This window comes from Notamacropus eugenii, chromosome 4, assembly GCF_028372415.1.
Source record: "Notamacropus eugenii isolate mMacEug1 chromosome 4, mMacEug1.pri_v2, whole genome shotgun sequence".
Classification (NCBI taxonomy): Eukaryota; Metazoa; Chordata; class Mammalia; order Diprotodontia; family Macropodidae; genus Notamacropus; species Notamacropus eugenii.
Window position 1 is genome coordinate 272,562,198 of NC_092875.1, and position 25,299 is coordinate 272,587,496.

Here is a 25,299-nt window from a genome sequence, read left to right on the forward strand (position 1 = left end):
TTCATGGGTATAGGAAATTCCTGGATGAGGAAGCTTCTTTATCAATGCAGCTCAACACCTCAGTAATCCACCATTTTGGAGGTTAAATGGCTTGTCTAAGATCACATAGCTTGTATGTGCCAGATGTGGGACTTGAACCATGGTGTTCCTGGATTTGTGGCCAACTATGTATCCACTATACCACATTGTCTTGTGTGACAATAATAATTGAATTTAGGGAGTGCCTTGAGGTTTGCAAAACATTTTATGGACATATTCTCTCATTTGATACTCACTGCAACCCTATGATGTAAGTGCTGTAATTGTCATCACCCTAGCTATATGACTCTTGGCGTGAGTGTTCTAGGGAATCTTTATCACTAATGAAGATGAAATTAAAGCAATGATAAGGAGTTATTCTGCCAGATTATATGCCAGTAAATTTAACAATTTGAGTGAAATAGGAGAATATTTACAAAAACGTAAGCCGCCTAGATTACATTTGTTGTGTTTGGAGTATTCAGAAGTCATTTACATTACTTGCTGATTTTTATAGTTGCATTGTACAGAAATTCAAATTATTTTTTCTTCCAAAATGATTATTATTACTTAATGATGCATATATAAACCTATTTGATAGCAAAACAAAAATCAGAGAAAAAATGTGTATGAGAATATGTAACAGATAATACACATCAAATGAGCTATCCCTTTGGGGGCAAGATAGCTCAGTGCAACCAAGAGAGAATCCCAGATCTCAGCCAAAGGAGAAATTCAATGAAGTTTTAGTTTGGTAAATTAGGGACAAAGATATGATAGAGATGGCCAACTATTCTCTTATTGGCTTTTTCTCATAGTCATTCTCTCTTTTCAGATTTTAATGGCCATCTTCCTTTTGCAACAAAAAGCCAAACAAGTCAACAATCTCTATCCTTTCTTTTCATTTTTTTTTACAGAATTTTTATTAATTAATTTTTAGTTTTCAATATTTACTTTCACAAGATTTTGAGTCCCAAATTTTCTCCCCATCTCTTCCTTCCATCTAGCCCAAGACACTGTGCATTCCAATTACCTCTTCCCCCAATTTACTATCCCGTCTATCACACCTCTCCCTTCTCTTATCCCCATCCCCTCTATTTTCTTGTAGGGTATTGCCTGTATGTCTTCTTTCCCAGTTACATGTAAAAACAATTGTTTTCTTTTTTAATTAATTTATTTTTAGTTTTCAATTTCCACAGAATTTTGAGTCCCAAATTTTCTCCCCATCTCTCCCTTCTCCCCACCCCAAGACACCTTGCATTCTGATTACCCCATCTCCTAATCTGCCCTCCCTTCTATCACACCACTACCTTCCTTTTCCCTATCTTCTCTCTTTTCTTGTGGGGCAAGATAGATTTATATACCCCATGACCTGTATTTTTTATTTCCCATTTGGGTGCAAAAACAATTCTTAGCAATCATTCCTTAAACTTTGAATTCCAACTTCTCTCTGTTCCTCCCTTCCCACCCATCCCCACTGAGAGGGCAAGCAATTCAATATAGGCTATATACGTATAGTTTTGCTAAAGACTTCCATAACAGTCACATTGTGAAAGACTAGCTATATTTTCCCCCATCCTATCATGCCCCCCATTTATTCTATTCTCTCTTTAGACCTTGTCCCTCCCCAAAAGTGTTTACTTCTAATTACTCCCTTCTCCCATTAGCCCTCCCTTCTATCATGCCCCCCACCCCACTTATCCCCTTCTCCTCTACTTTCCTGAAGTAAGATAGATTTTCATACCAAATTGAGTGTGCATGTTATTCCTTCCTTCAGCCAAATGTGATGAGAGTAAGCTTCACTTTTTCCCTTTCACCTCCCCTCCTTTTCCCCTCCATTGAAAAATCTTTTTCTTGCCTCTTTTATGAGAGATAATTTACCCCTTTCAATTTCTCCCTTTCTCCTCCCAATATATTCCTCTCTCAACCCTTAATTTTATATTTTTAGGTATCATCCCTTCCTATTCAACTCACCCTGTGCCCTCTGTTTATATGTATGTGTGTGTGTGTGTGTGTGTGTGTGTGTGTGTGTGTGTGTGTAATCCCTCCAACTACCCAAATACTGAGAAAAGTTTTAAGAGTTACAAATACCATATAAGAATGTAAGCAGTTCAACTTTAGTTAAGTCCCTTATGATTTCTCTTTCCTGTTTACCTTTTCATGCTTCTCTTGACTCTTGTGTTTGAAAGTCAAATTTTATATTCAGTTCTGGTCTTTTCATCAGGAATTCTTGAAAGTCCTCTATTTCACTGAATGACCATTTTCCCCTGAAGTATTATACTCAGTTTTGCTGGGTAGGTGATTCTTGGTTTTAATCCTAGTTCCCTTGTCTTCTTGAATAACATATTCCAAGCCCTTCAATCCCTTAATATAGAAGCTGATATTTCTTGTGTTATCTTGATTGTATTTTCACAATACTGAAATTGTTTCTTTCTGACTGCTTGCAATATTTTCTCCTTGACCTGGGAACTCTGGAATTTGGTCACAATATTCCTAGGAATTTTTCTTTTTGGATCTCTTTCCAGAGTTGATTGGTGGATTCTTTCAATATTTATTTTACCCTCTGGTTTTAGAATATCAGGGCAGTTTTCCTTGATAATTTCATGAAAGATGATGTCTAGGGTCGTTTTTTGATCTTGACTTTCAGGTAGTCCCATAATTTTAAAACTGTCTGTCCTGGATCTGTTTTCCAGGTCACTTGTTTTTCCAATGAGATATTTCACATTGTCTTCTATTTTTTCATTCTTTTGGTTTTGTTTTGTAATTTCTTGGTTTCTCATGAAGTCATTAGCCTCCGTCTGTTCCATTCTAATCTTTAAAGAACTATTTTCTTCAGTGAGCTTTTGAACCTCCTTTTCCATTTGACTAACTCTGCTTTTTAAAGTATTCTTCTCCTCGTTGATTTTTTTGGACCTGTTTTTGCCATTTGAGTTAGTCTATTTTGAAAGGTGTTATTTCCTTTAGCATTTTTTTGGGTCTCCTTTGGCAAGCTGTTGACTTGCTTTTCATGATTTTTCTGCATTGCTCTCATTTCTCTTCCCAATTTTTCCTCCACCTCTTTTACTTGATTTTCAAAATTCTTTTTTAGCTCTTCCATGACCTGAGATCATATTTATTTTGGAGGTTTGGGATGCAGAAGCCTTAACTTTTATGTCTTCCTCTGATGGTATGCATTGTTCTTTCTCATCTGAAAAGATGGAAGAAAATGCCTTTGAAGTTGTCTCTGGTGTTTGTGGGTCGAGGGATATGGGGACCGCAGTTGCTTCTGGTGGTTTCCTGATGCCTGCTTTGGTCCTGTCCCTGCCATGAGGCCAAGGCCAATCTGCACTGCTCCTAGCCCGGTGTGATAGACCTTTCTTGTTGTCCTTCCAGGCTGCCTTGGACTGGAAATCTCTTTCACTCTATCATTTTGTGGCTTCTGCTGCTCTAAGATTTGTGTAGAGTCATTTTTTACCAGTATGGTGGGAGAGCTCCTACAGGTTGTCCTTTTACTCTGCCATCTTGGCTCTTCCCCCCTGTAAAAACAATTTTTAACATTTATTTTTAAAACTTTGAGTTCCAACTTCTCTCCCTTCCTCTGCCCACCCATACCCATCACAACATGACTGTTATAGAAGTGTTTTGCATGGCTACACATGTATAATCTATATTGAATTGTTGCCATATTTTTCTTGTTGCCTTTATTCATGATAAGAATTCTCCAAGATATCTTTTGTGCAGTCAACTTAATAAAAAAAAAATTGAAAAAATGAAAGAGAGGGAGGGACAGAGGGGGAGGGAGAGAGAGAGAGGAAGGGAAAGAGAGAGACTGAGCAGATAGATAACACAGTAATTGCTGACCTGCTTTGGTAAAGGGAGTTTCCTCACTGGGTATTTTCTGTATTAATGGAATCACAGGTTTGGTCCAAACAACAGTAGCAATAATAACAATATTACTTATTTTATATGTGAGGGCTCTAGGGATAGTGACTTATGGGGAACAATTTCCAAATGTGGGGGCAGCACGATATGAAAGCCTTATCCAGAGCATACAAGTACACTGTCCTGGCTCATATGGGACCCATTTAAAATGAACTGTGTTGGCATCATGGAAAGGATAATTGAAAATGTGTATTTTACCCATCATCTAATTTTATTTGATTTATTTTATTATATTCTTCTATACTAATTGGTTTGCTTTTCTATTTTTTTCCTGTCTTTTTCCTTTGCTGCCTTTCTCCATTTGGACCCTTTGTCTTCTTCACCTCTGCACCGTGTCGTGATTTTGGGTGACATTTACTCTTGAAATCTTGAAAGTGATCATGGGCAGGCATTCAAGCCCAAGGTCTCAGATTTACTCTCTATCTTCTGACAAAATTTATAGTAACGATTACAATTCAGACTGCTCTCTTGCCCCTGACAATTACCTGGGCTTGGAAAAAAATGATCCTCAGGCTTGTGAGGACATATCAGTAGTACCTTCTGAAGATGACATTGAGAAATCAATTCTTGTTAATCAAGATGGCACTATGACAGTTGAGATGAAAGTTCGATTCAAGATAAAAGAGGAAGAGACTATAAAATGGACAACCACTGTCAGTAGAGTTGGTCTTCCTAATGATGACAAAAAGAGTGAGACATGTATTTTTCCAGTCAGGACAGAAGATCAGTCACCTGCTATAGAAAATTCTACCTGTACTATATCTACAGATGTCCCATCCTTGGAAAAATGTGAAAAGGAAGAGTTTCCCTTGGCAAAAGAAACAAATCCTCAAGTGACAGGCAGAGAATGTGACATTTATGATGGTGCTGTTTGGGAGAGTACTCCTGTGAACACAGATGCCAGTGAGATGCCTCAGAATCAAGTCAAGCATCGTTTTCATCGGCCCCCGACACCTGGTCCGAGGAGAGTGCGACCCCCAACACCTGGTCCGAGGAGGGTGCGGCAAAAGAAGTCTCGAGTAGAGAGCATTACCTTGGTATCTGAAACAGAAGTTGAAGAGAAGATGTTTGGGCAATTTTCCTATAGTGAAGAAAGAGAAGATGGAGAAAGTAAATCTGAGTATCGCATGTTCACACATTCTAGCAGTAAAATGTCATCAGTGACTAACAAACCAAAGCTTGCTGAGTTCAATAGTGAGAATCCAACCAAGTCTTCTTTAGAAAGCAAAGCTGAAGACAGGCTGCTTTTGTCTAGCCCCAAAAGTGGTGGCCTCATAGAAATTACAAGTCAAAAGACTTTGGAGGTGACCCAAAATGATAGTTTGTCACAGATTGTCCAGGATAAATCAGTTATGGAGGAAGGTATAGTTTGTATGAAGAACTTTATACCTTATGATACAATAAATGACAGGGTTAGACCTTCTCCAACAGACTTTACCCACTTTTGTGTTAGTGCATCTGGAACTGAATTGTCCCATGGTGAAGCTACTTCTGAGGTCCTCACTTCAATTGGTCCCTCTACTGTAACCACCAACATTGATAGACTAGTGAGTGAATTTGCTCGTTGTGGTTTAACAAGCACCCCTACCAGTGAAAGGCTGGTTTTACCCTCTGAACCCAGAAAGAAAAAGGGGAAAAAGTCTCAATTGAAAATGGTAAATTCAGAACAGAGTCAACACAACAGGGAGAATGTAACTAAAAGAAGCCTTGATAAGAGTGAGAAGGTAGATTTCAACAGTGAAAAAATTCAAGAAGCCATGTCACAGAGCTCAAACTGTACAGGAAAAACAGTGATGCTTCAGGTTGGAAGCAAGAAAGCAGCCAATAGGACTGTCTATGCAAATGGTGTGTCTTCTAAAAGTAACCTAAACCTCACGATTTCTAAGACACTCCCATCAACTCAATTCCCTGATGCTAGAAGAATTAAGGATAATGGACTTTTTTTAGGCAAAGCAAAACACAAAGTCACTAAAAAAATGAGTTTTCCAGGATCAACAAAAAAGGAAAGTAATCTGGAGAAAAAAGATTTTCCCCAGAATGACATTAAATATTGCAAAAATACTTTTGATACTGAAGATGCACATCACGTACTTAAAGTCAGGAACCAAATCCCCAAGCCTTTCTATGCACAGAAGTCTGTGGCAGCAGGGTACATGATAGGAACTGAAAAGAAGAATATTTTTTCAAAAGTGAATAATTTAAACACATCTCTAAAAAATCAGAAAAAGCAAAAACTGAGTAAATTGAAGTCAGACGTTGCTGAAAATAGACAGCGTTCCAGAACCTGGGGTCAATCGCTCTCTTCTCTGAAAAAAGTTGGTGTTCCAGATGATCTTGCTCATCATTCTGTTCAGAATTATATACAGACCTGGTTGCAAAATGTATTTCCACCTCCTACTTTACCATCTGAGAAATTAATCCCATCAAATAAAAAGGAAGAGGACATTGGAAATTATACTGATTTTTGTTTTCCTAATCTTATTCAAGCTGTTTCTGGGAAGGAAAGTGAAGCTATTATAGGAAACAAGATACAGACAACTACAAATCCTCCCCTGGATGAATATAATTTTGGTAAAGTGGCAAGTAAAGCTCCTACTGACCAGGACAGTGTTGAAGAAATTGCCAAAGAGGCCTGTGGAAGACAGATTGAATCTCTGACTGAGGCTTCTTTGGAAGAACAGGTCACACCATCAGTTTTCCTTGAGTATGATACCAAGATCCAAGCCTCTAAAGAAAAGACTCAAGATTCCACCAAAAATTCTGAGTTAGACATCGACCGCCAGGAAAAAAAGTCAGATTGTAGAAGACAAAGTGTGGAGGCGGCAGTTCAAGTTAGTGCTGGAGACAATGGTGTGATTATGACCAACATGCCAAAGGACCTTCTGTCTGGCCTGTTGCTTCACCAGATGCAAGCATTTATCCTAAGCCTTCAAAAAAGTCAAAATGGAACTGTTAAAATACCATGTGCAATTTCAGAGTTTTCTTCTCTTTCTTCTCCCTTATGTGGTTCATCCACTAACCTTGTTTTAGCCTGGCTAATGTTACTAAACCTGAAGGGAAGTTTGGATACCATCTGCCAAGATGATAACTTCAACATGACCTCTAAATCTTCAGAGATATTTACCTTGTTGGAGTTTTTGAAGCATATTGCCACTGTAGAAAAAGCTGATGATTTGAAAACTGCTGTTTCACACTTAACGGAGTCAGCCACAACTTGTTTAGGCCTCGTTGGAAAAGAACAAATCACCATGAATGTCTCTGAAAATTCATCTACAGATGACATTCAAAATGTTGAAAAGCCCAGAGGAAATGAAAAGGCCAAGAAAACCCATGCTTTGTATGAAGCTAACTCTTTCAAGGATTATGGCACTGAAGAAGCCCCCATTTCCCACAAGGCCTGTGCTCTCAGCGATGCCTTTTCTCCCACGGAGGATTTTGCTTTGGATCAGACTTGCTCTTTAGATGAGCCCTGTTTACTGAAAGAAGATTTTTCTCATAATGAAGGTGAGGAAGAAAGTGGGACCTGCACTTTTGTGTTACCTTGCCCCCCTGAAGAAGCCCATGTTAGGAGTAAGACTTGTGTTCCAAATGATATTTTAAATTCTGAGGAAAAAGCTGACAACTTGGAATTGACTGAAGAATTAGAAAGGTCAGATAGGTTACAAGTGGATCTCATTATGTCAGAGGAGCTAAATGACTTGAGTATTCATGAATTAGCCCCATTGCAAAATGAGAATATGGGGAATTTAAGTAATTGCAGTCCTTTCCCAAATGAAGCAATAACGGAGCTTAGTGAAAAGCAAGAAGAGATTCCTCTGGCAGAATTTCAAAATGGTTTGCTAAATGAATCTTGGGATAAAAATACAGATATGTCATTTGATAAGGAAGACTCAAGGACTTCTGAGGAACCAGGCTCAACAACTAACAGCATGACTTCAGAGGAAAGAAATATTTCAGAACTAGAATCCTTTGAAGAGATCGAAAATCAGGACAAGCCTAACTTTAATGTACAGGAAAATGTAGGGGGACAAGCTAACCTGGAAACAAGAGAGAAGACAAAAACAAATGAAGATCCAGAATTAACTGCTTTGTCTGATGGAGGCATTGTGAAAGAAGAAAAAAGCAATGATGAATCTTGTGAGAAGGAATTGACTCAGCCACCATCTTTAGTTTTTTCCTATGATTCTAAGCAAAGTCCAGAAAAAGACACCCATGAAGGAGAAACTAATGTGCAAGTAAAAATGAAAGTGAACAGTAGAAATCATTCAATTCCTTCTCTTGGATCTAGAAAATCTTTAAAGAGTCCAGTGACTTCTGATTGGTCAGACTATAGGCCAGATACTGAGAGCGAGCTTACATATAAAACATCCAGTGACCTGACAAATGAAAGTGGGGATGAACTAGTTCAGGAGAGAGAATATAATACTGGGTTTGTAAAAAGAACCATCGAAAGACTTTATGGTAAAGAAGCTATTAAGCCTTGTCTCATTGGGTCTACAAATGACACTCAAACATTTCAGACCAGTTCTTTAGAATCTATCCATAGAGCTGAGAGAGCAAGTCCTTACAGCAGTCAAAGTCAAACATTTAATTCTCCTCAGCAAGTGTCACCCCATTTACCCACATTACAAAGCTCTTGGGAGGAAGAAGTACATGGCAGTATTACCTGTGCTGAAGACACTTCTTTCATACCATCTATTAATGGAGTGAAAGTCAACCATCATGGACAAGATGGCATAGAACATTATATGGCACAATATAATCATGCCAGACCTGTTAGGGGTACAGATGAAGGTGTCCTGATTGACAAAGGCAAGTGGCTCCTAAAAGAAAACCATTTATTAAGGTTATCCTCCCTTGAGAACACTGGTATGTATGGCAACGTGGAGACCACATCAGTAGATACACTACTTGATAACAACAGTGATGAGATTCCATATTCACATTTTGGAAATTTGGACCATGGGCCAGCCCTGGCTGATATGTCTTCTTCAGAACTTGAAGAAATGGCTCGACCCCTTGAACCCAGGTGTAATTATTTTAATATGCCTCATGGTAGTGATTCAGACCCTTTTTATGATGATTCATTAAGGATTCAAAATAAAACTGTCAGTACTGATAGTATATCAAATCTTCATGAAGATAAAATGAAGAATAATCAGCAACCAGGCAAGGTATGCACTTCTCTCACCTGTGTATATACCATGCCTGGGAACAAAGTGCATCCTGTGGGACATCCTGTAACTGATGGACCTGTTACAAGCCAACCATCACCTACCACTAATAGGAATAGGGCAGTTCTTCAGGAAGGTGATTCTTTGGATAAGCTCTATGCTGTTTGTGGTCAGTATTGTCCAATACTAACTGCTGTCATCCAACCAGTAAATGAAAATGACCGGGGATTTGTATACCGGAAAGCATCAGACATTGAGAATTTCGGGGGCTTCCATTTATGGACTTCAACAATCCCCCATTTACTATGGTCAGATAACAGTTCTTTTAGAGATGAGAACAATAATGTGAACATGAAAAAGACTCTTATGGATAATACCAGCAGCGATACATTTGCTAGATTTTATTTGAATTCTACACTTGATTTGATTAAAAGAAGGGGTTATGGAATACTTAATTCCTCAGTCACAGAGGATGAAAACTATCTAAAGGAATGTGAAACATATTCAAGAAAAAGGTTTTATGTATGTTTCTTGCAAACACAGTTGTTTGTGACGGATGAAATGAATTCAAATAAACAAAGCTCCAGCAATCAGGGAAATGAAATCTCAATGGCAGTTGATGAGAATAACAACTTATTAAATAACAGATGCCAAAACTCAAGAGCATAAGAACCAAATGGTTAGGAAGAATATCCACTGAACTTCCTTTTTGAGATATTTGGGGAAGAGCTGCCAATTGGCTCTTGTCCAAGGTGGTGAGACATCTTTCAATGTTATCACAAGAAAGATGTCTGAAAATTGGTTGGATGAAAATGCTTTCATTAGTGAAGAAGAAAAGGTGCTAAATTTAACTGATCTTGAAAGTAACAGGAAAAAAATCTAAATAGTTCCACTGTTACCAAAGCTCTTTCATAACCTGAAACACCCTATCTCCTTCTCCTTGCCATTCCAAGCTCTTCACTTTCTTCTGTCTGCATAAGAAAACATTTCCTGAACAAGCCAGCCCACCAGGAAGACTAGTCTTTAATGCTTAATTCTGTCAGGACTGGTGGAATCCATTTGTTATTTGTTACTTTCATTTGTTTTTATGTCATTTTGTTTTCTTTTTATGTCATTTCTGTTGTGAATGTTATCACACCCCCTTCCCCACTATCCCACCCCTCCAGTCTTATAAGCACCTTCAGAGACTGAATCTTTGCTCCTCATCCCTGGACCCTACTATAGAACTCTGAAGCACCCAATAAAGCATATTGAATGAACCTTCAATCTTAGTTTCTTAGGAAGGTAATGTGAACTTCCTAATCTCCCCTCACTTATACCTCTAAACCTTACTGATGGTTCCTTCTACCTGAGGATGGGTTGGTTTTTCATTTTGTCAGTGTCTTTGATTAATGACTTTAAATTTGTGTTTGATTATACCCCCTTTCCACTTTTCATGGTACCTTACTTTTTCCCTTTCAGCTTATGTGTGTTTATATATATATATATATATACACGTATATATATTATATGTATAATACAGATATATTTTTTTCAGTTAGCAAAATTTTATGTTTTTTTCTTTCCATCCAAATTCTGCCCCGAATTTAGAATGAAAGAAAACCAAAACTCTTGTTACAAACACATCTAGTCAAGCGAAACAAATTTCCACATTGGCCATGACCAAAAATATACATCTTCTTCCATGGTATGGGTCTTTTACCTCTCTATCAGGAAGTGAGTAGTATGTGTGATCATCAGCCTTCTGGAATACTGACCATAGTTCCTAATTCCTTTAAAGTTGTTTGTCTTTACAATAATGTTACTATTCTATAAATTGTTCTCTCGTTCTGTTCACTTCACTCTGCATCAGTTCATGTAGCTCTTTCCAGTTTCTCTGAAACTGGTAACATCTCCTTTATTTAAAGCACAATAACAAATGCTCACATTTATAAATCATAATTTGTTCATCTGTTCCCCAATTATGGGCACTTTCTTTGATCTCATTTTCTTTGCCACCTCAAAAAAGAGCTAGGAATATTTTTGTACATTTTTTAGTTTGTTTTGCTTAGAACTAATCTCTTCTTCAGTCTACCTTTTTAACTCCTCCTTTCCCTTTCTTCCTATTTTCTTGTTAAGTGAAATGTATTTCTACACCCAACTTGGTGTTTGTATATTTGTGTATTCTTTCTTTCTTTAACTAGTTTATATGAGAGGGAAGTTCAAGCGTCAGCTGCACCTACGTCCTCCTCCTTGTTTGTATAGAGGTCTACTTGTATACTCTGATTATGTGAGATGATTTTCCATTTTTCTATAATTTTCAAACGTATTGCTCTTCCCTTCTGTTTCCATTTTTCTTTTAAGATCAAGTCATGACAGAACCACTCCCAGGTCTTATCTAATTAGACTCCCTCTAAGACCCCTGATGATGATAGGGCTCAGAGAGGACACATGCTTCTTCTCCTCACATTTGAAAATGAGCAGTTTATGCTTATTTAGTCCCTTATGGTCAACTAGGTGGTATAATGGGTAGAGCACTGGGCTGGGAAGAAGGAAGACTCATCTTCCTGAGTTAAAATCTTGCTAGCTGTATGACCCTGGGCAAGTCATTTAACCCTGTTTGCCTCAGTTCCTCATTTGTAAAATGAGTTGGAGAAAGAAATGGCAAACCACTCTAGTGTCTTTGCCTAGAAAACCCCAGATAGGTCACAAAGAGTCAAACACAACTGAATAACATCAACAAAGTCCCTTATGATTGTTCATTTATCATTGCCTTTTGTGTTTCTCTTAACTCCTATGTGTGAACTTCAAAGTTTTCACACCTCTCTGACCCTTTGATCATGAATGTTTGTATATCCTGTTTCATTAAAAGCTAATTTCCCCCATAGGATTATACTTAGTTTTGCTGGCCAAGATATTTTTAGCTGTAAGCCTATATCCTTTCCCTTTTGGACTATTATATTCCAAGTTCTCTCCTTTACAGTGGAGGTTAGTAAATCATGTGAAATCCTGTCTGTAGATCCTCAGATCTTTAATTCTTCCTTTCTTCATGTTTGCAGTAATTTTTTTTGACTTGGACGATCTTGATTCTGGCTATGATATTCCTGTGAATTTTTATTTTGAACTTTCAGGAGGTAGCCAGTGGATTCTTTCTATTTCTGCTTTGCCCTCTGATTCTAAGAAGTTAGGACAGTTTTCTTTAAAGATTACATGAAATAGGATGTGTAGGCTCCTTTTTTACTACTGGAGAAAGAGGAGGAAGGTAGTGTAATGACTTTCAGTAGTAATGATTCTGATTCTTTTTCTCCTTGATACATTTTCCCAGGTCTCCTCATCCTCCTCTTTTTATCCCCCATCCTTTTTCTTTCTCCCTCTCCTCTTCCTCTTCCATCTTTCACTTCTCCTCCTTGTTAATTCTCTTTCCAATTCTTCCTCCTATAGTTCTCATTTTTTTCCAATTTTTCCTCAAGCACTCTTTTTTCATTTATAAAAACATTTTGAAACTTTTTTTAAAAAGCTCTTTCCTCATTTCTTCTATATAATATAGTTGGATTGTACCTAGGCTATGCTTTGCTTTGAGACAATGCTTGTAGGTGTTTGAGAGTTTTCCCCTTCTTCTGGGTTTGTGTCTTGAATATCCCTGCTACAGTTTACCTTTTGATTTTGGGCTTGATGGTTGTAATGGGCTCTGTGCATTTCTGGAGAGAAGGTCAATGCGGTCCTGCTGCTACTTTCTTGGATATTGAATGTGGTGCTGTTCTAGGATCTCAGCAACAACTCTGAATGGGACCTGCGATCTTTCAGTGCAAAGGCTGATTGCTGCTCTCCTGGTCTGTGTTCTTCAAATTCCTCATCTGGGTGTATGTCTGAGCAAACCCTATAACTGCCCCTACTAGCCAGATGCAAAACTCTGTTGGGTTAGAGTGACTTCAGGGTGCTCTTTGGTTTGGGATTCCTGCCCTGGTTAATTCCTCTGCAAGCTTGAGACTGAGCTAGATACTGGAGCTGAAACTACACTTTGCTCCTGGGATCTCAGCCTCATTTCTTCTACTTGGTTCTCAACTTCCTCTGTTGTGTGTGTGTGTGTGTGTGTGTGTGTGTGTGTGTGTGTTCATAGCCCAGAGCCCACAACTGCTCCTTGCCCCAGAATGCCGCCTTCTCCTGCCACAGTGCAAGTCCCTGCCTCAGTCCACTCTGATCTTTGACCCAGAGTTAGATAGTGAATGACAAAGTGTCTAATTTTCTCTTGTTCCCATCACAGTACTAGGGCATTCCTCTTGCCCTGGTTCATAGTTTCTCCCACCCTGATTGAGAGCTTAGCAGGGAGCTAAGCAGTGCAATGGATTGAGGGTCAGGGCCAGGCCTGGAGTTGGAGAGACTCATCTTCCTTAGTTCAAATCTGACCTCAGACATTTGCTAGCTTTGTGACCCTGGGCAAGTAATTTGCCTCATTTATCTCAATTTCCTCATCAGTAAAATGAGCTGGAGAAGGAAATGGCAAACCATTCTAATATCTTTGCCATGAAAACCTTAAATGGGACCATGAAGAGTTGAACACAACTGAAAATGATTGAGCAACAATAGTTGGCAGCATGCTCCTACTCATCTCTTTCCTGGTGTATGTAGACCTATCCCCCTGCAACCAAGACTGGAAAATGACTCACTGTGACTTTAAAAAAAAGTTTCCCATTGGGATTTGATTTGCAATGTTTTGATCCATTTGGAAGAGTTTTAGGGTATGGAGGTGGGGCGGTTTGCTGTATTTCTTCCTTCTACTTGCCCATCTTGGCTTCACTTTCTCTCTTCATTTAAAGATACTTTTTGTGTCTCTTACCTTTTTTTCCTCCCTTGGTTCCCCCCTTCCTCCCCACATATTTGTATATAAATATGATCAGGTCTTCTCTATTGTAAAAACTCGCTTGCATTCTGTATTACATACATACATTCAAAAGTACACTTTGTCTTGACCTTGATAACCCTTTCAACATTATTATTCTCTATCTTTTCTTTCCTTTTCCACATAACTTATAGCAAATCAACTCTATTCTCTTCATTTCCTCACCACTCACTCTCCCCTCAGGCCCTTCTGTCTGGTTTCTATCCCTACTCATCCACTGTAACTGCAGTCCCCTAGGTTACCAATGATCCTTTATTTGTGAAATGGTATTTTTTCCCTCAGTCTTAAATCTTTTGGAACCTGCAGCCTAGTATTTAAGGGCTTCCAAAATCTAGTTCCAGTTTATTTTTGAAGTCTTATTTCTCACTGTACCCTTTCATACCCTCAACATTTTACTACAATTAAAAAAAATTAAAGCACTTAATAACACGATCCAAAATGTTATTTTAATTATTGCTTGTTTTCCAATCTCATCTTACATTTTCCCACTTTTAGTCATTGTTGCAGGCTATCCCCTATATGTGAAACACACTCTTTCACATCTCTGCCTTTTGAATTTCTTTCCTTTCTTCAGGTCTTGTTCAGGTCTAATCTCTCCCCATGAAGCCTTCCCCAATTTTCTTACTTCTCAGCTAAAAGAAAACTCTACTTCAAATTTCTTTCTTCTTCTTCTTCTTTTTTTTTACTTCAAATTTCTTACAGATTTATTTTATCCCTCATATAACTTTCCGTACTCTATCATAGTTGCATTTGTACAAATTTTATTGTCTTATCCAATTTTAAGTTTATCGAGAGTAAGGAGTGTGTCCTTTTTCATTTTCATATTTCAAGCAGTAAGCATTTATTAAGCACCTACTATGTGCCAGGTGTTGCACTAATCACTATATTCCTAGCATCTAACACAATGCCTTACACATAGTAGATACTTCATAAATATTTTGGAATTATATAAAGTTGAATGGTGCCTACAATTAAAAAAAATTAAAGCACTTAACAACACCATCCAAAATGTTATTTTAATTATTGATTTATTGAAAGAAATCATTATAAAGGTTCTCCCATAATCTTCCAGTTTCTCTTATTGAACATGGTTAGCTTGATTCCCCCAGAACATAAGACTCGTATTCCTGGAGGTCATTGTACAGAATAGTAATAGTTGCTTTTTTACCTAACACAAAGGCAGAAAAATTGAATCCACTAAATTATTTCTCTGTGACCTTGCTTATGAACACTAGCTATTTAAAATATCACTAAAATGTTAAGCAATAGAGTTCTGGAGAAAATAGAAAAAAATGGAATGGAAAATTGGCCCCATTGGAAAAAAAGTTGAGGGGATGGGATTGTTTAACTTGGAAGGAAGAAGACAGAAGGATACCTTAATAACTGTCTTCAGATATGAAGGATCATGAGTAGCATGTTGACCAGGTTCCCATTAGATTTAGGTATTGAGTATAAGTGCATCAAGAGGGTGTGTAGAACAAAATGGAATCACCATGTTAGCACCATAGAATCTCAGACTATGAAAGATTCATGTAGCTTACCTGGCCAAACCAATACAGTGCAGGAATCCTTTCTATAACATCCCTGATTGTTGATCATCAAATCCCTCCTTGGATACTTTTCAGTGATGGAAAGCTCCCAAGCTGTCAAGGCTCATTCCATTTTGGTGCTGCACTGAATAAATCCAATATCTCAGCTATATGATAATCCTTCAGATACTGGAAGAGATTTATGGGCTTGTCCCTTTCCCAGAACCTTGCTTTAAGCTAAACTCAAGTTAAAACATCACAGGTCAAAGAATCATATAATCAATCAAATGGAATAGTCTTGAAATCCTTTGCATTTTGATGCACACCATTTTGGTCTTAACATGTGAACACAACATAATATTTAATCTGCCCAATGTAGAGGACAGTAAGAGTATTGCCTCACTTGTTCCAGGCACACTATTCTCCTATTACTATAGTCTAAGATGACATACTAACTTCTTTTTGGTATCTAGGCGGTATTATTGGTGCATATTTTAGTTATCTAAAGTTGCCAAATCTTTTTTACTTGAGTTATTCTTAAGCCAGATTTTCACCATCTTATACACACTTAATTTTTTGGACCTCATTGCAAGACTCTGTGTATGTGCGCATGTGCATTTTCTACCTCTTTTTGCAAGAGTTTGAGGGGATGGGAGAGTGTTATACTTCTTCCTGCTGCCTGACTATCTTGACTCCAACTTTTCATCATCAGGCACTCAATGGTAATTTAAGGCTAATGGTGGGTGGGGGAAGAGTTAAAGATCTTCCCCACCCATTAATAGGTCTCAATACCTTTTGTTAATTTCTATTGAGGCATTGAGTCAGAAGGTCCTGCCCTGGAGCTCTGAAAAAATATATAAATACTCTGAGGTGAAATTTTATTTTGAGGCTTACTCATTGGAAGTGTTTGTTTGGCCACATGAGTCTCTGGGCAGCCACTAAGGAGCCCCTTCCCCACTTTGAAAACCCAGGTATTGGTGCTTCTCTCTCTGGTAACTGTGGATGTATGTAATGGTCAGACAGTTGGATGCCCTGTCTGTTGATCTTTATTTCTCTGCATTTTCTCTGAAGTTCAGGGTGATGACTTTTTCCCCTGAACTAGATGAATGATATATGTGCTTGATTAAAGTAGATTGTTAACCCTCAAAAGTTGCTTTCCTTTTAGAAAGGCAGATCTAAGAGCCTGTACAGCAAGCCCTCCTATGTATGCTGGGGTCCTTACTGATGCACACTCTTTCTGTATAACTCTCTGCCCCTCTCCCTTTTTTCCTTCCTTGATTCCTTTCCATCTACAAATATGCTTAGGACTTCTCTGTTATAAAAACTGACTTGTGAATCACATTCTTGACCTTGATACCCTTTCAAGCGATCATTCTTTATTTCTTCTACCTTTTGCCATCTAACTTCTAGAAAACCTTTTATCTAGGAGAAATTTTAAAAAAATGATCCAAAATGATATATAATTATATAGGCATACAAGCTACTATTTGGATGGATGTATATTATATGCAAAGTACACATATATGCGCTTATTATATATATAATTTATATTGAATGTATATGTAGGAATATATACACACATATGTATATGGATTATGCACATAAAGAGGTTAACCCCTCTACCTGCTCAAGCAATCCCATTCTAACCTGTTTCCCCCAACAGTTTGTCCCCTCTGTCATCCTCCACTCTATCACTACTTTTTAATCTCTGACTCCTGGCTCATTCCCTACCACCTATAAACATGCCCTTATGTTCCCTGTCCTGAAAAAGATCTCACCTAATCTTTCCATTTCTCCTGTCATCCTATATCTGTTGAGCCTTTTGTGGCTGAACTCCTCAAAAAGGCTGTCTACAATAGATGCCTCCCTTTTTTCTCTTCTTTTCCTCTAACAATCTGGCCTCTGACCTCATTATTCCACTGAATTTACTCCTCCAGTGTTACTAACGTTCTCTTAGTTGCCAAATCCAATGGCCTTTTTTACAGTTCTCATTCTCTTTGACTTGCTTGTAGCCTTTGACACTTTTTATCACTCTCTCCTCCTTGATACTCTCTTCTCTCAAGGCTTTCAGGCCTCTTCTCTCTCGGTTCTCCTCCTACCTATTGGACTTCTTCTCCACCTCTTTTCTGGATCTTCTTCCACATCATACCCTCTAGCTGTAGATGTGTTTCAGTGTTCTCTCTTGGTCTTTCTTCTTCTTCTGTCCTACTTTACTTGATGATCTCATCAGTTCCCATGGATTTAATTGCCATCTCTATACTAATGATTCCCAGATTTACCTATCTTGCTCCAAACTCTTTGTTAATCTTCAGTCTCATGTCTCTGTCTCTCTCCCTCTATCTCTCTCTGCCTTTCAGTTGTTTTAAATTGGACGTCAAGAAGTTATCTTAGGCTCAATATGTCCAGAATTAAACATCTTTCCCTCTAAATGTCTCCCTCACCCCATAACCTTCCCATTACTATACAGCTCAAAGCTATCCTCCCAGTCCCTGGCTCACAACTTAGGAGTCATCCTGGATTCCTCACTATATGTACTGCCCCCTCCAATCTTTTGCCAAGGCCTGCTGATTTTACTTTTGCAACATCTCTGGAATACACTTCTTTCTCTTTTCTGACCACTCTAGTGCAGGCCCTCATCACTTTGTGCTTGGATTATTGCAATAACCTACTGATGGGTCTTCCTGCCTCAAGCCTTTCCCCACTCCAATCCATCCTCCATTCAATCACTAAAGTGTTTTTTTTTTTGAAATGTAGGTCTGTGACACCCTCCCACCTTCCTCCCTGTCTTGCCCTGACCCTCAACCCCATCCCCATTAAGATCCAGTAGCTCTTTGTTGCCTCTAAAATCAAATACAAAATGTTCTGTTTGACCTTTTATAACACATTCCCCTTCTATCTTTCCAGTCTTCTTATACCTTATTCTCTTTGGTATTCTTTGATCCAGTGACACTGGTCTCTTGTCAGTTCTACAAACAAGACACTCCATCTTTTAGGTTTAGGGCCCTTAGGTGTGGCCTTTTGACCAAGTCCAAGTTCTACAGAACAAATCTTTTTATTAAGGGGATTTGTTCTGTGAAGTTTGGATTTAGTCAAGAGGCTGTACTTGAGGACCTAGAGGATGATTTGTGGCCATATGAGGTTGAAGGTTTCCCACCCTTGGAATTTCAGACATTTTCTTTGGCTGTCACACATACTAAGAATACTCTCCCTCCTCAACTCCACCTATGGATTTCCCTATCTTCCCTTAAGTCTCAGTTAAAATAAGTTATCATCTTTTACTGGAAGCTTTCTCCAACCTCTATAAATTCTAGTGAACACCTCCCTCCTAATCATTAATTATTTTCTATTTATCTTGTATATAGCTTTCTTTGTCTATATTTGTTTGCAGGATGTCTCCCCCTTTAGATTGTAAGCTCCTTGAGGACTGACTGTCTTTCCACTCTTTTTGTATCCAAAGTGCTTAGCACAGTGCTTTACTCATTGTTTGGTAGCTTCGGTTGCATCTGACTCTTCATGATCACATTTGGGGTTTTCTTGGCAAAATAATTGCAGTGCTTTTCCTATTTTCTTTTCTAGTGTATTAAGGCAAACAAAGGTTAAATGACTCTCCTAAGGTCACACAGAAAGTGTCTGAGGCTGGATTTGAACTCAGGCCTTCATGATTCCAAGCCCAGCACTCTATCCACTGAGCTATCTAGCAGTTCACATAGTAAGTGCTTAATAAATGTTTATTGACTGACTCCTTATACAATTACATTATTTCAGTAATAATAGCTAGCATACATTTTTATAGCTCACAAAATATTTCTTTTACTATAAACCCACAATGTACAGTAGGTAATAATTTTTTTTATTTCTATTTTATAGGAAGGAAAACCAAGAATCTTAGATGAAGCACACAAGGTTAATTAGTGGCAGGGCTAGGACTAGACCCCATCTTTTCTGTTCCAAGACAAATGCTCTTCCTCACACCAAACTAATCTTTTAATCTGCTTCTTCCTTTTTTACCCATAGGGATTGTTTGTTTTCTATTCTATTTCTATTCTATTGCTAGAATTTAATTTTTGAAATTCTTTTATCCATTTTGTTTTCTTCCCTTTTCCCATCCCATATTCCCTTCTTCTCATCTTAGATGATACAAACACTTTATTTCAAGGATTCTTTTGCCTCACAGAACAGGTTAGGAACCTCCTTGATTAAAATTTCTTATTCATTGTAATCAATTCCAGAATAGCATCCCCACTCATTATTTCTTCTATCTTTTGAGAAATGAAGTTGTTGGAAAGACAAGTCACAGATGTATTAGATGTTTTGCCTTTATTAAAATAAGACATCTAGCAAACGTCCACATTACCAACCACCCTGACCAGAACAAACAAACAAATCCACCACTAACAAAAAAACAAACTACTCAATCCTGCTAGTTTTGTGATCCAAGTTAGATTAGTACTATTTGTATGCTCCATTTGGCTGGGGTGTTTGTAATATATGATCATAATATCACTTCTGTTTCTCCTCTTTTTTTTTTTTTTACTATTATTCTTCTATCCTCAGGCTTGGGCACTTCTAATTGTACATACATGTCTTGTATTTCTTTCCTTGATCGATGCCTTCCCTTGTCCCTTTTCTTAGATTTGCTTCTTTTGAAAAAGGCTTTTTGACTTTTCACTGTTGCATTTCAGTTATGAGTTCTATTCCACTAAGTCAAGACGTCTGTCAGTAAATACTTATTGAGCACCTTATACTTGCTAGTTAAGATGTTAAGCATTGGGAGATACAAAGAAGGTCAAAACAAAAATAAAAACAAAAACCAATGGAAAACAAAATGAAAGCCAGTCCCTGCTCTCAAGGAACTCACAGTATAATGGTAGAGACAACATACAAGTAACTATGTACAATCAAGCTATACATGGGATAAATTTGAAATAATCAACAGGAGGAGGTCATTAGAATGAAGAAAAAACAGAAATGGCTTCTTGTAGAAGCTGGCATTTTAGCTAGGATGTGAAGGAAACCAGGGTGTCAAGAGGCAGAGATGAAGGAGAGCATTCTGAGAATAAATTGTTCAGGAAGAGTGAGGAGGCCAGTGACCCAGGACTGAAGAGTACGTACAAAGGTGTGAAGTAGAAGAAGAAGAGAAAGCTATGTAGGATGAGGGGACCAGGTTGTGAAATGCTTTTAATGCTAAATGGAGGATTTATATTTGATCCTGGAGGTGACAGGGAGTCACTGGAATTGTTGGGGGAGAAGGGGCATGGTGACATAGTTAGGCCTGCAGTATAGGATGGATGGACTGGAATGGGGAAAGACTTGTGGCGGCAAGGAGACCAAACAGGAGGCTCAGGCAATGTTTTAGGCATAAGGTGATTGTACTAGGGTGAAGACAGCATCAGAGGAGAGAAGGGGACATATGTGAGAGATGTTATGAAGGTAAAATTCACAGCCCTTGGCAACTGATTGGATATGGGAGGCATGGGAGTGAGAAATGATATGGAGTCGAGGATAACTCCTGGGTTGCAAGTCTTTGTGACTGGGAGGATGGTGGTGCTCTTGAAAGTAATCAAAAGAGAAAAGGAGAGAGTTTGTGGGGGGAAAATAACGAGTTCAGTGCTGAGATTGAATCATCAGGAAGATAATGAAACATGAATAGGTTATAGAGAAAGGTTTAGAAAAGTTTTAGAATCTTTATCCATGGACATATTTAAAAACAAGATAGACAATCATCTGTCTTGAGTGACTTAGAAATCTTAGGCTGGTCTAGGTAACAATTAAAGTCACTTCAAACTCTCTATTTTCATTTTTACACAAAGAAGTCCTCTAAAAAATTGGCATCTGTGTGTTTTTCTGGGAACTGCTCTCAATCCAATTGATTAATACCCTTTGAGATGTCACTTTGAATATCAATAATGGCACTAAAATAAGCCAAATTTTGGCAGTAGCCCCAGAACCAGATATAATTATAGCAAGAACAACTTTGATTTCAATGAAGCATGAGACAGAAAGACATACACAATGGCTTAATTAGTCAGGAGCCTGCCTGATTGAACTATTTGTCATTTATGTCATTTACGTAGGACTAATCCTATAAATGACATTTTTTCCCCATGTAATATTGAATGATATACTATACCAGTAACATTTAGATGCTAAAGGAGGTTGTTGCATCATAGAATAGAATAAGATTTTTTTAAAAGAAGGATACAAAATTTGAGAGATATAGAAGTAGAAGGTCCTCTTAAAAATCATCTTTAGATGCAGAAGAGTTGGAGACTTAAAAACAAAAGCTTGCATTTTCCTGCCCTTGAATGGGCAGAAAGAAGCAATTGGATTGAAAAGTATGTATCAAATAGTAAGGAGTAAGAAGACTGGAAATGTAGGAGGGGGCTAGGTTAATGAAAACTTTGAATGTCAAACAGAGCAATTTACATTTGATCCTGATGGCAATAGGGAGACACTGGAGTTTATTGAGTAGGAAAGTGACATGGTCAGACCTACATGTTAAGAAAATTACTTTGCTGGCTGAAGGAGAATGGATTAGAGTGAGGGGAGACTATGTAATAGTAGAGGCATGAGCTGGTCAGGGTCTGAGGTAAAGTCTTGAGGAGAAAAGGGAGCATATTTAAGAGATGTTTCAAAGGTGAATTCAGCTCTTGCCCTATATGGTCATACAGAAAGTAGAAGATATTTAGGTATGTATGTAATTAAGTACCTAGGTACATTGGGGGCACTAAAGGCTTATGTGCCTAGTTATTTGTTATTAGATCCTTAGGCAAATGGCACTTAAGTAATTAATTTAGGTGCTTAGGTACATAGGTATTTAGGTTTAGGCAATCAGTTAATGTATTGCCAGGTTAATAAATAAGTACTTAGATACTGAAGATAAATACTTAAATAAATCTGATTCAAGTCTAAACCAATTCTCATAAGTTTAATCTGGTTTACGCCTGTCTAAACTAGTTTAATCTAGTTCAAAATACTGCAAACTGGTTTAAACTGGTCTAAACCAGTTGAAAATTATCTAAAATGTTCAAAAAATTAGATTTTAAAGGTGATCTGTTGTAGTTGCATTAAAGGTATTCAGCTTAATTATTTATATAGGTACTTAGGTAAAAAGATAATCAATTAAAGTATTTAGGCACTTTGGTCCTTAGGTGATTTTCTAATTAGGTGGGAAAGTAGAAATCAATAATATTTTGATAAGGGAGGTGTGAAAGTGTTGGCTAGCAGCAGTGAGAGCCAATTTGAGGTTGTACAATATACATTTGTAGTGGACTCACTCAGAATAGTTTTATGACTTTCTGCATTTTTTTTCAGCAGCAGCACAAAGGTGTTAAATGATGGTAGTGCTTCAAAACTGAGGCTTGGGAAGTCATAATCAGTGATACAATAAGGAGGCTAGAGATTGAAGAGATGAAGACAGTGTATCGTTGAACTGATTAACCAAATGGTCAAGATGGGAAAAAGAGGAGAGAGTGACTAATATAGGGGACATGGCCTGAAAGAGAATGGAAGGTTCAAGGAATTTGCAGTCATGATATGATTGAAGCATAGGGTTTTATAAAGGAAAGCAGTGAGAAAGGTGTAAAGCCTGTAGGATATAGTCAGAAAGGGGATTTTGGATTTCTTGAACATGGAGGTGGTACATTAGTGAGGGATGACAAGATTAAGAGTATGACCTTTGGTATGTAGCTATGGTGCTGTGAAACTCATGGGAGATGGGTAAGTTGAGATACTGAGTGTTTAGGGTATTTGAGGATAGTCAGCATGTATGTTGAAGCAGGATTTGGGGAGAAGAGAAATTGAGTCAGGTACTGAAATCATTGAGGAAGGAGAGATACAACATCTCTGGTTGTCTAGATACAACATAAACCAGGATTCTGATTTAAGTGGTAGATATAAATAACATGAACCTCAAAGGAAGAGAGGTTCCTGAGTGATGGAGGTAGGGAGAGGACTTAGAAATGGCTTTGGGGAGCTTGGAGTGTTTCAACTCCCCTGACTCCACCAGTGAACTGAAGAGACTAAATGAAGGTGCAGCCAGGACTAGAAAGGGTGGCCCAGGAGTGTGTGTCATCTGGAGGAGCGAGGTCTCAGAAATGGTTAGTAGATGGAAAAAAGTGGAAGAGGAAAATTTGTTGCCCATGTCTAGAAGACACAACAGAAAGGCTGAGTGGTGTTTGGTCTAAGCTCTGGGATGGGCGGGTTGTTGCCCAAGGCTTCACTAGAAGAGCTAGAATTTTATTCCAAGTCCTCTGATCTGGTGCTCTTTCTGACAAGAACTCTGCTCTGATCTGAATCACTCACTCAAGTTAAGAGAAGAAGCATTTATTAAGGACTCTTATTAAGTGTCTATGTGCCAAGCACTGTGCTAAGTGCTAGGAATCCATCCCTGCTCTCAAGAAGCTTACAGACTAAGGAGGAGACAACATGCAGACAATTATGTACAAACAAGATATAGATAGTATAAACTAGAGTAATGTCAAAGGGAAGGCACTAAGATTAAGGGGAGGGTTAGGAAAGTATTTTTTTTTCTAGAAGGTGGGACTTAGGTAGGATTTGAAAGAAAGCAGGGAAGACCCTCCTCATCTCCACCTTCTGGCTTCCCTGCCTTCTTCTTTTGAGTAGAAACTATATTTACTTGGTCTAGGGAGTTATGGGTAAATGTTGGAGAGGTGAGAGTTAATGAAATAAATATTAAACTTCGGTTCAGGAAATTTAGGTTCAAATCCCGACCCTGTCATTTACTACCACCTGGGAAAATCTAGGCAAATTATTTAAATGTTTTGAACCACACTTTCTTCATCTGTAAAATGAGAGGATTGGGCCAGATGACCTAAGGCTTTTTCCAAATTCCAGATCTTCTATTCTTGTGAGAGAGCCTGGTAGCACCCATGGTCACAGTCTGTCTTCATTTCACCTTGGCATGTTGTGTACATTCAAAGGTATCTCTTCTACTTCTGGATCCTGGTGCATGATGATCCTGCACCCACATATAACAAGGGTCAGAACTGAAGAAGCAAGCTATAGTTGCTGCTGTGTTCGGATTCTGTCTAGCACTTGTCTGAATTGTTCTAAAACCCTTGTTCCAGCATCCTTTCCAAGGTGAAACTCCTCAGTGGGGTATTGGGCCATGAAACACTAGGTTCTTTTTTTTTTTTTTTTTAAGATTGTTTTACTGCTTAAGGCTTTCTGTCACAATCAAAAGCATATTTTGCAGACTTTTCTTCAAAGAAGTAGCTTATCTTTAGGATCTAAATTTCTTGTCTCACTTTCAGTTTATGGTGGAAGATGCCTGGCTCTTTGAAAGAGTGCTTCTTTATCACTAGGGACAGAGTAGCATTTTACATGGATAATAGGGTTAATTGCTTCAATTTTCAAGACAAAAATCTTAACTACAATGTAATAAAGTTTTATAACCTTTCACAGCCACTTAAAATTTAGTGCTATTAATGGGGTTAGTAAAAAGAGGGGATATACTTATTTTTGCCTTTGGTGACAATTATATGAGTAGTAGCAATATTTTCATCCAAGTAGAAATTGTTATTTCCTCTTTTAAGACAAAACTTTCTTTTTTTTTCTGAACAGGGTAAAATATATATACATATATATTTTAAATTTAAATTTATATATAAATATATTTATTTATAAATATACGTATATTATAAAAATACGTATATTTATATCTATATATACATACATGCATGCATATATATATATTTTATAAGCAACATAACAAATGATATATGATTTTGAGCCTGATAGATTCTATCCAATTTGCTTC

General features: G+C 37.9%; 2 protein-coding genes across 6 annotated transcripts in view; both read left to right on the top strand.

Annotated features, from left to right (window-relative positions):
- The window catches only part of LOC140501243 (lipoxygenase homology domain-containing protein 1-like), a 680,545-nt gene that overhangs the window by 79,131 nt on the left and 576,115 nt on the right, over nt 1-25,299 (top strand). The window lies entirely within an intron of this gene.
- LOC140501244 (oxygen-regulated protein 1-like) lies at nt 3,716-10,542 on the top strand. Its single transcript, XM_072604611.1, has one exon. It carries the CDS (start codon nt 4,320-4,322, stop codon nt 9,780-9,782), a length of 5,463 nt encoding a protein of 1,820 aa, XP_072460712.1. The 5' UTR covers nt 3,716-4,319; the 3' UTR covers nt 9,783-10,542.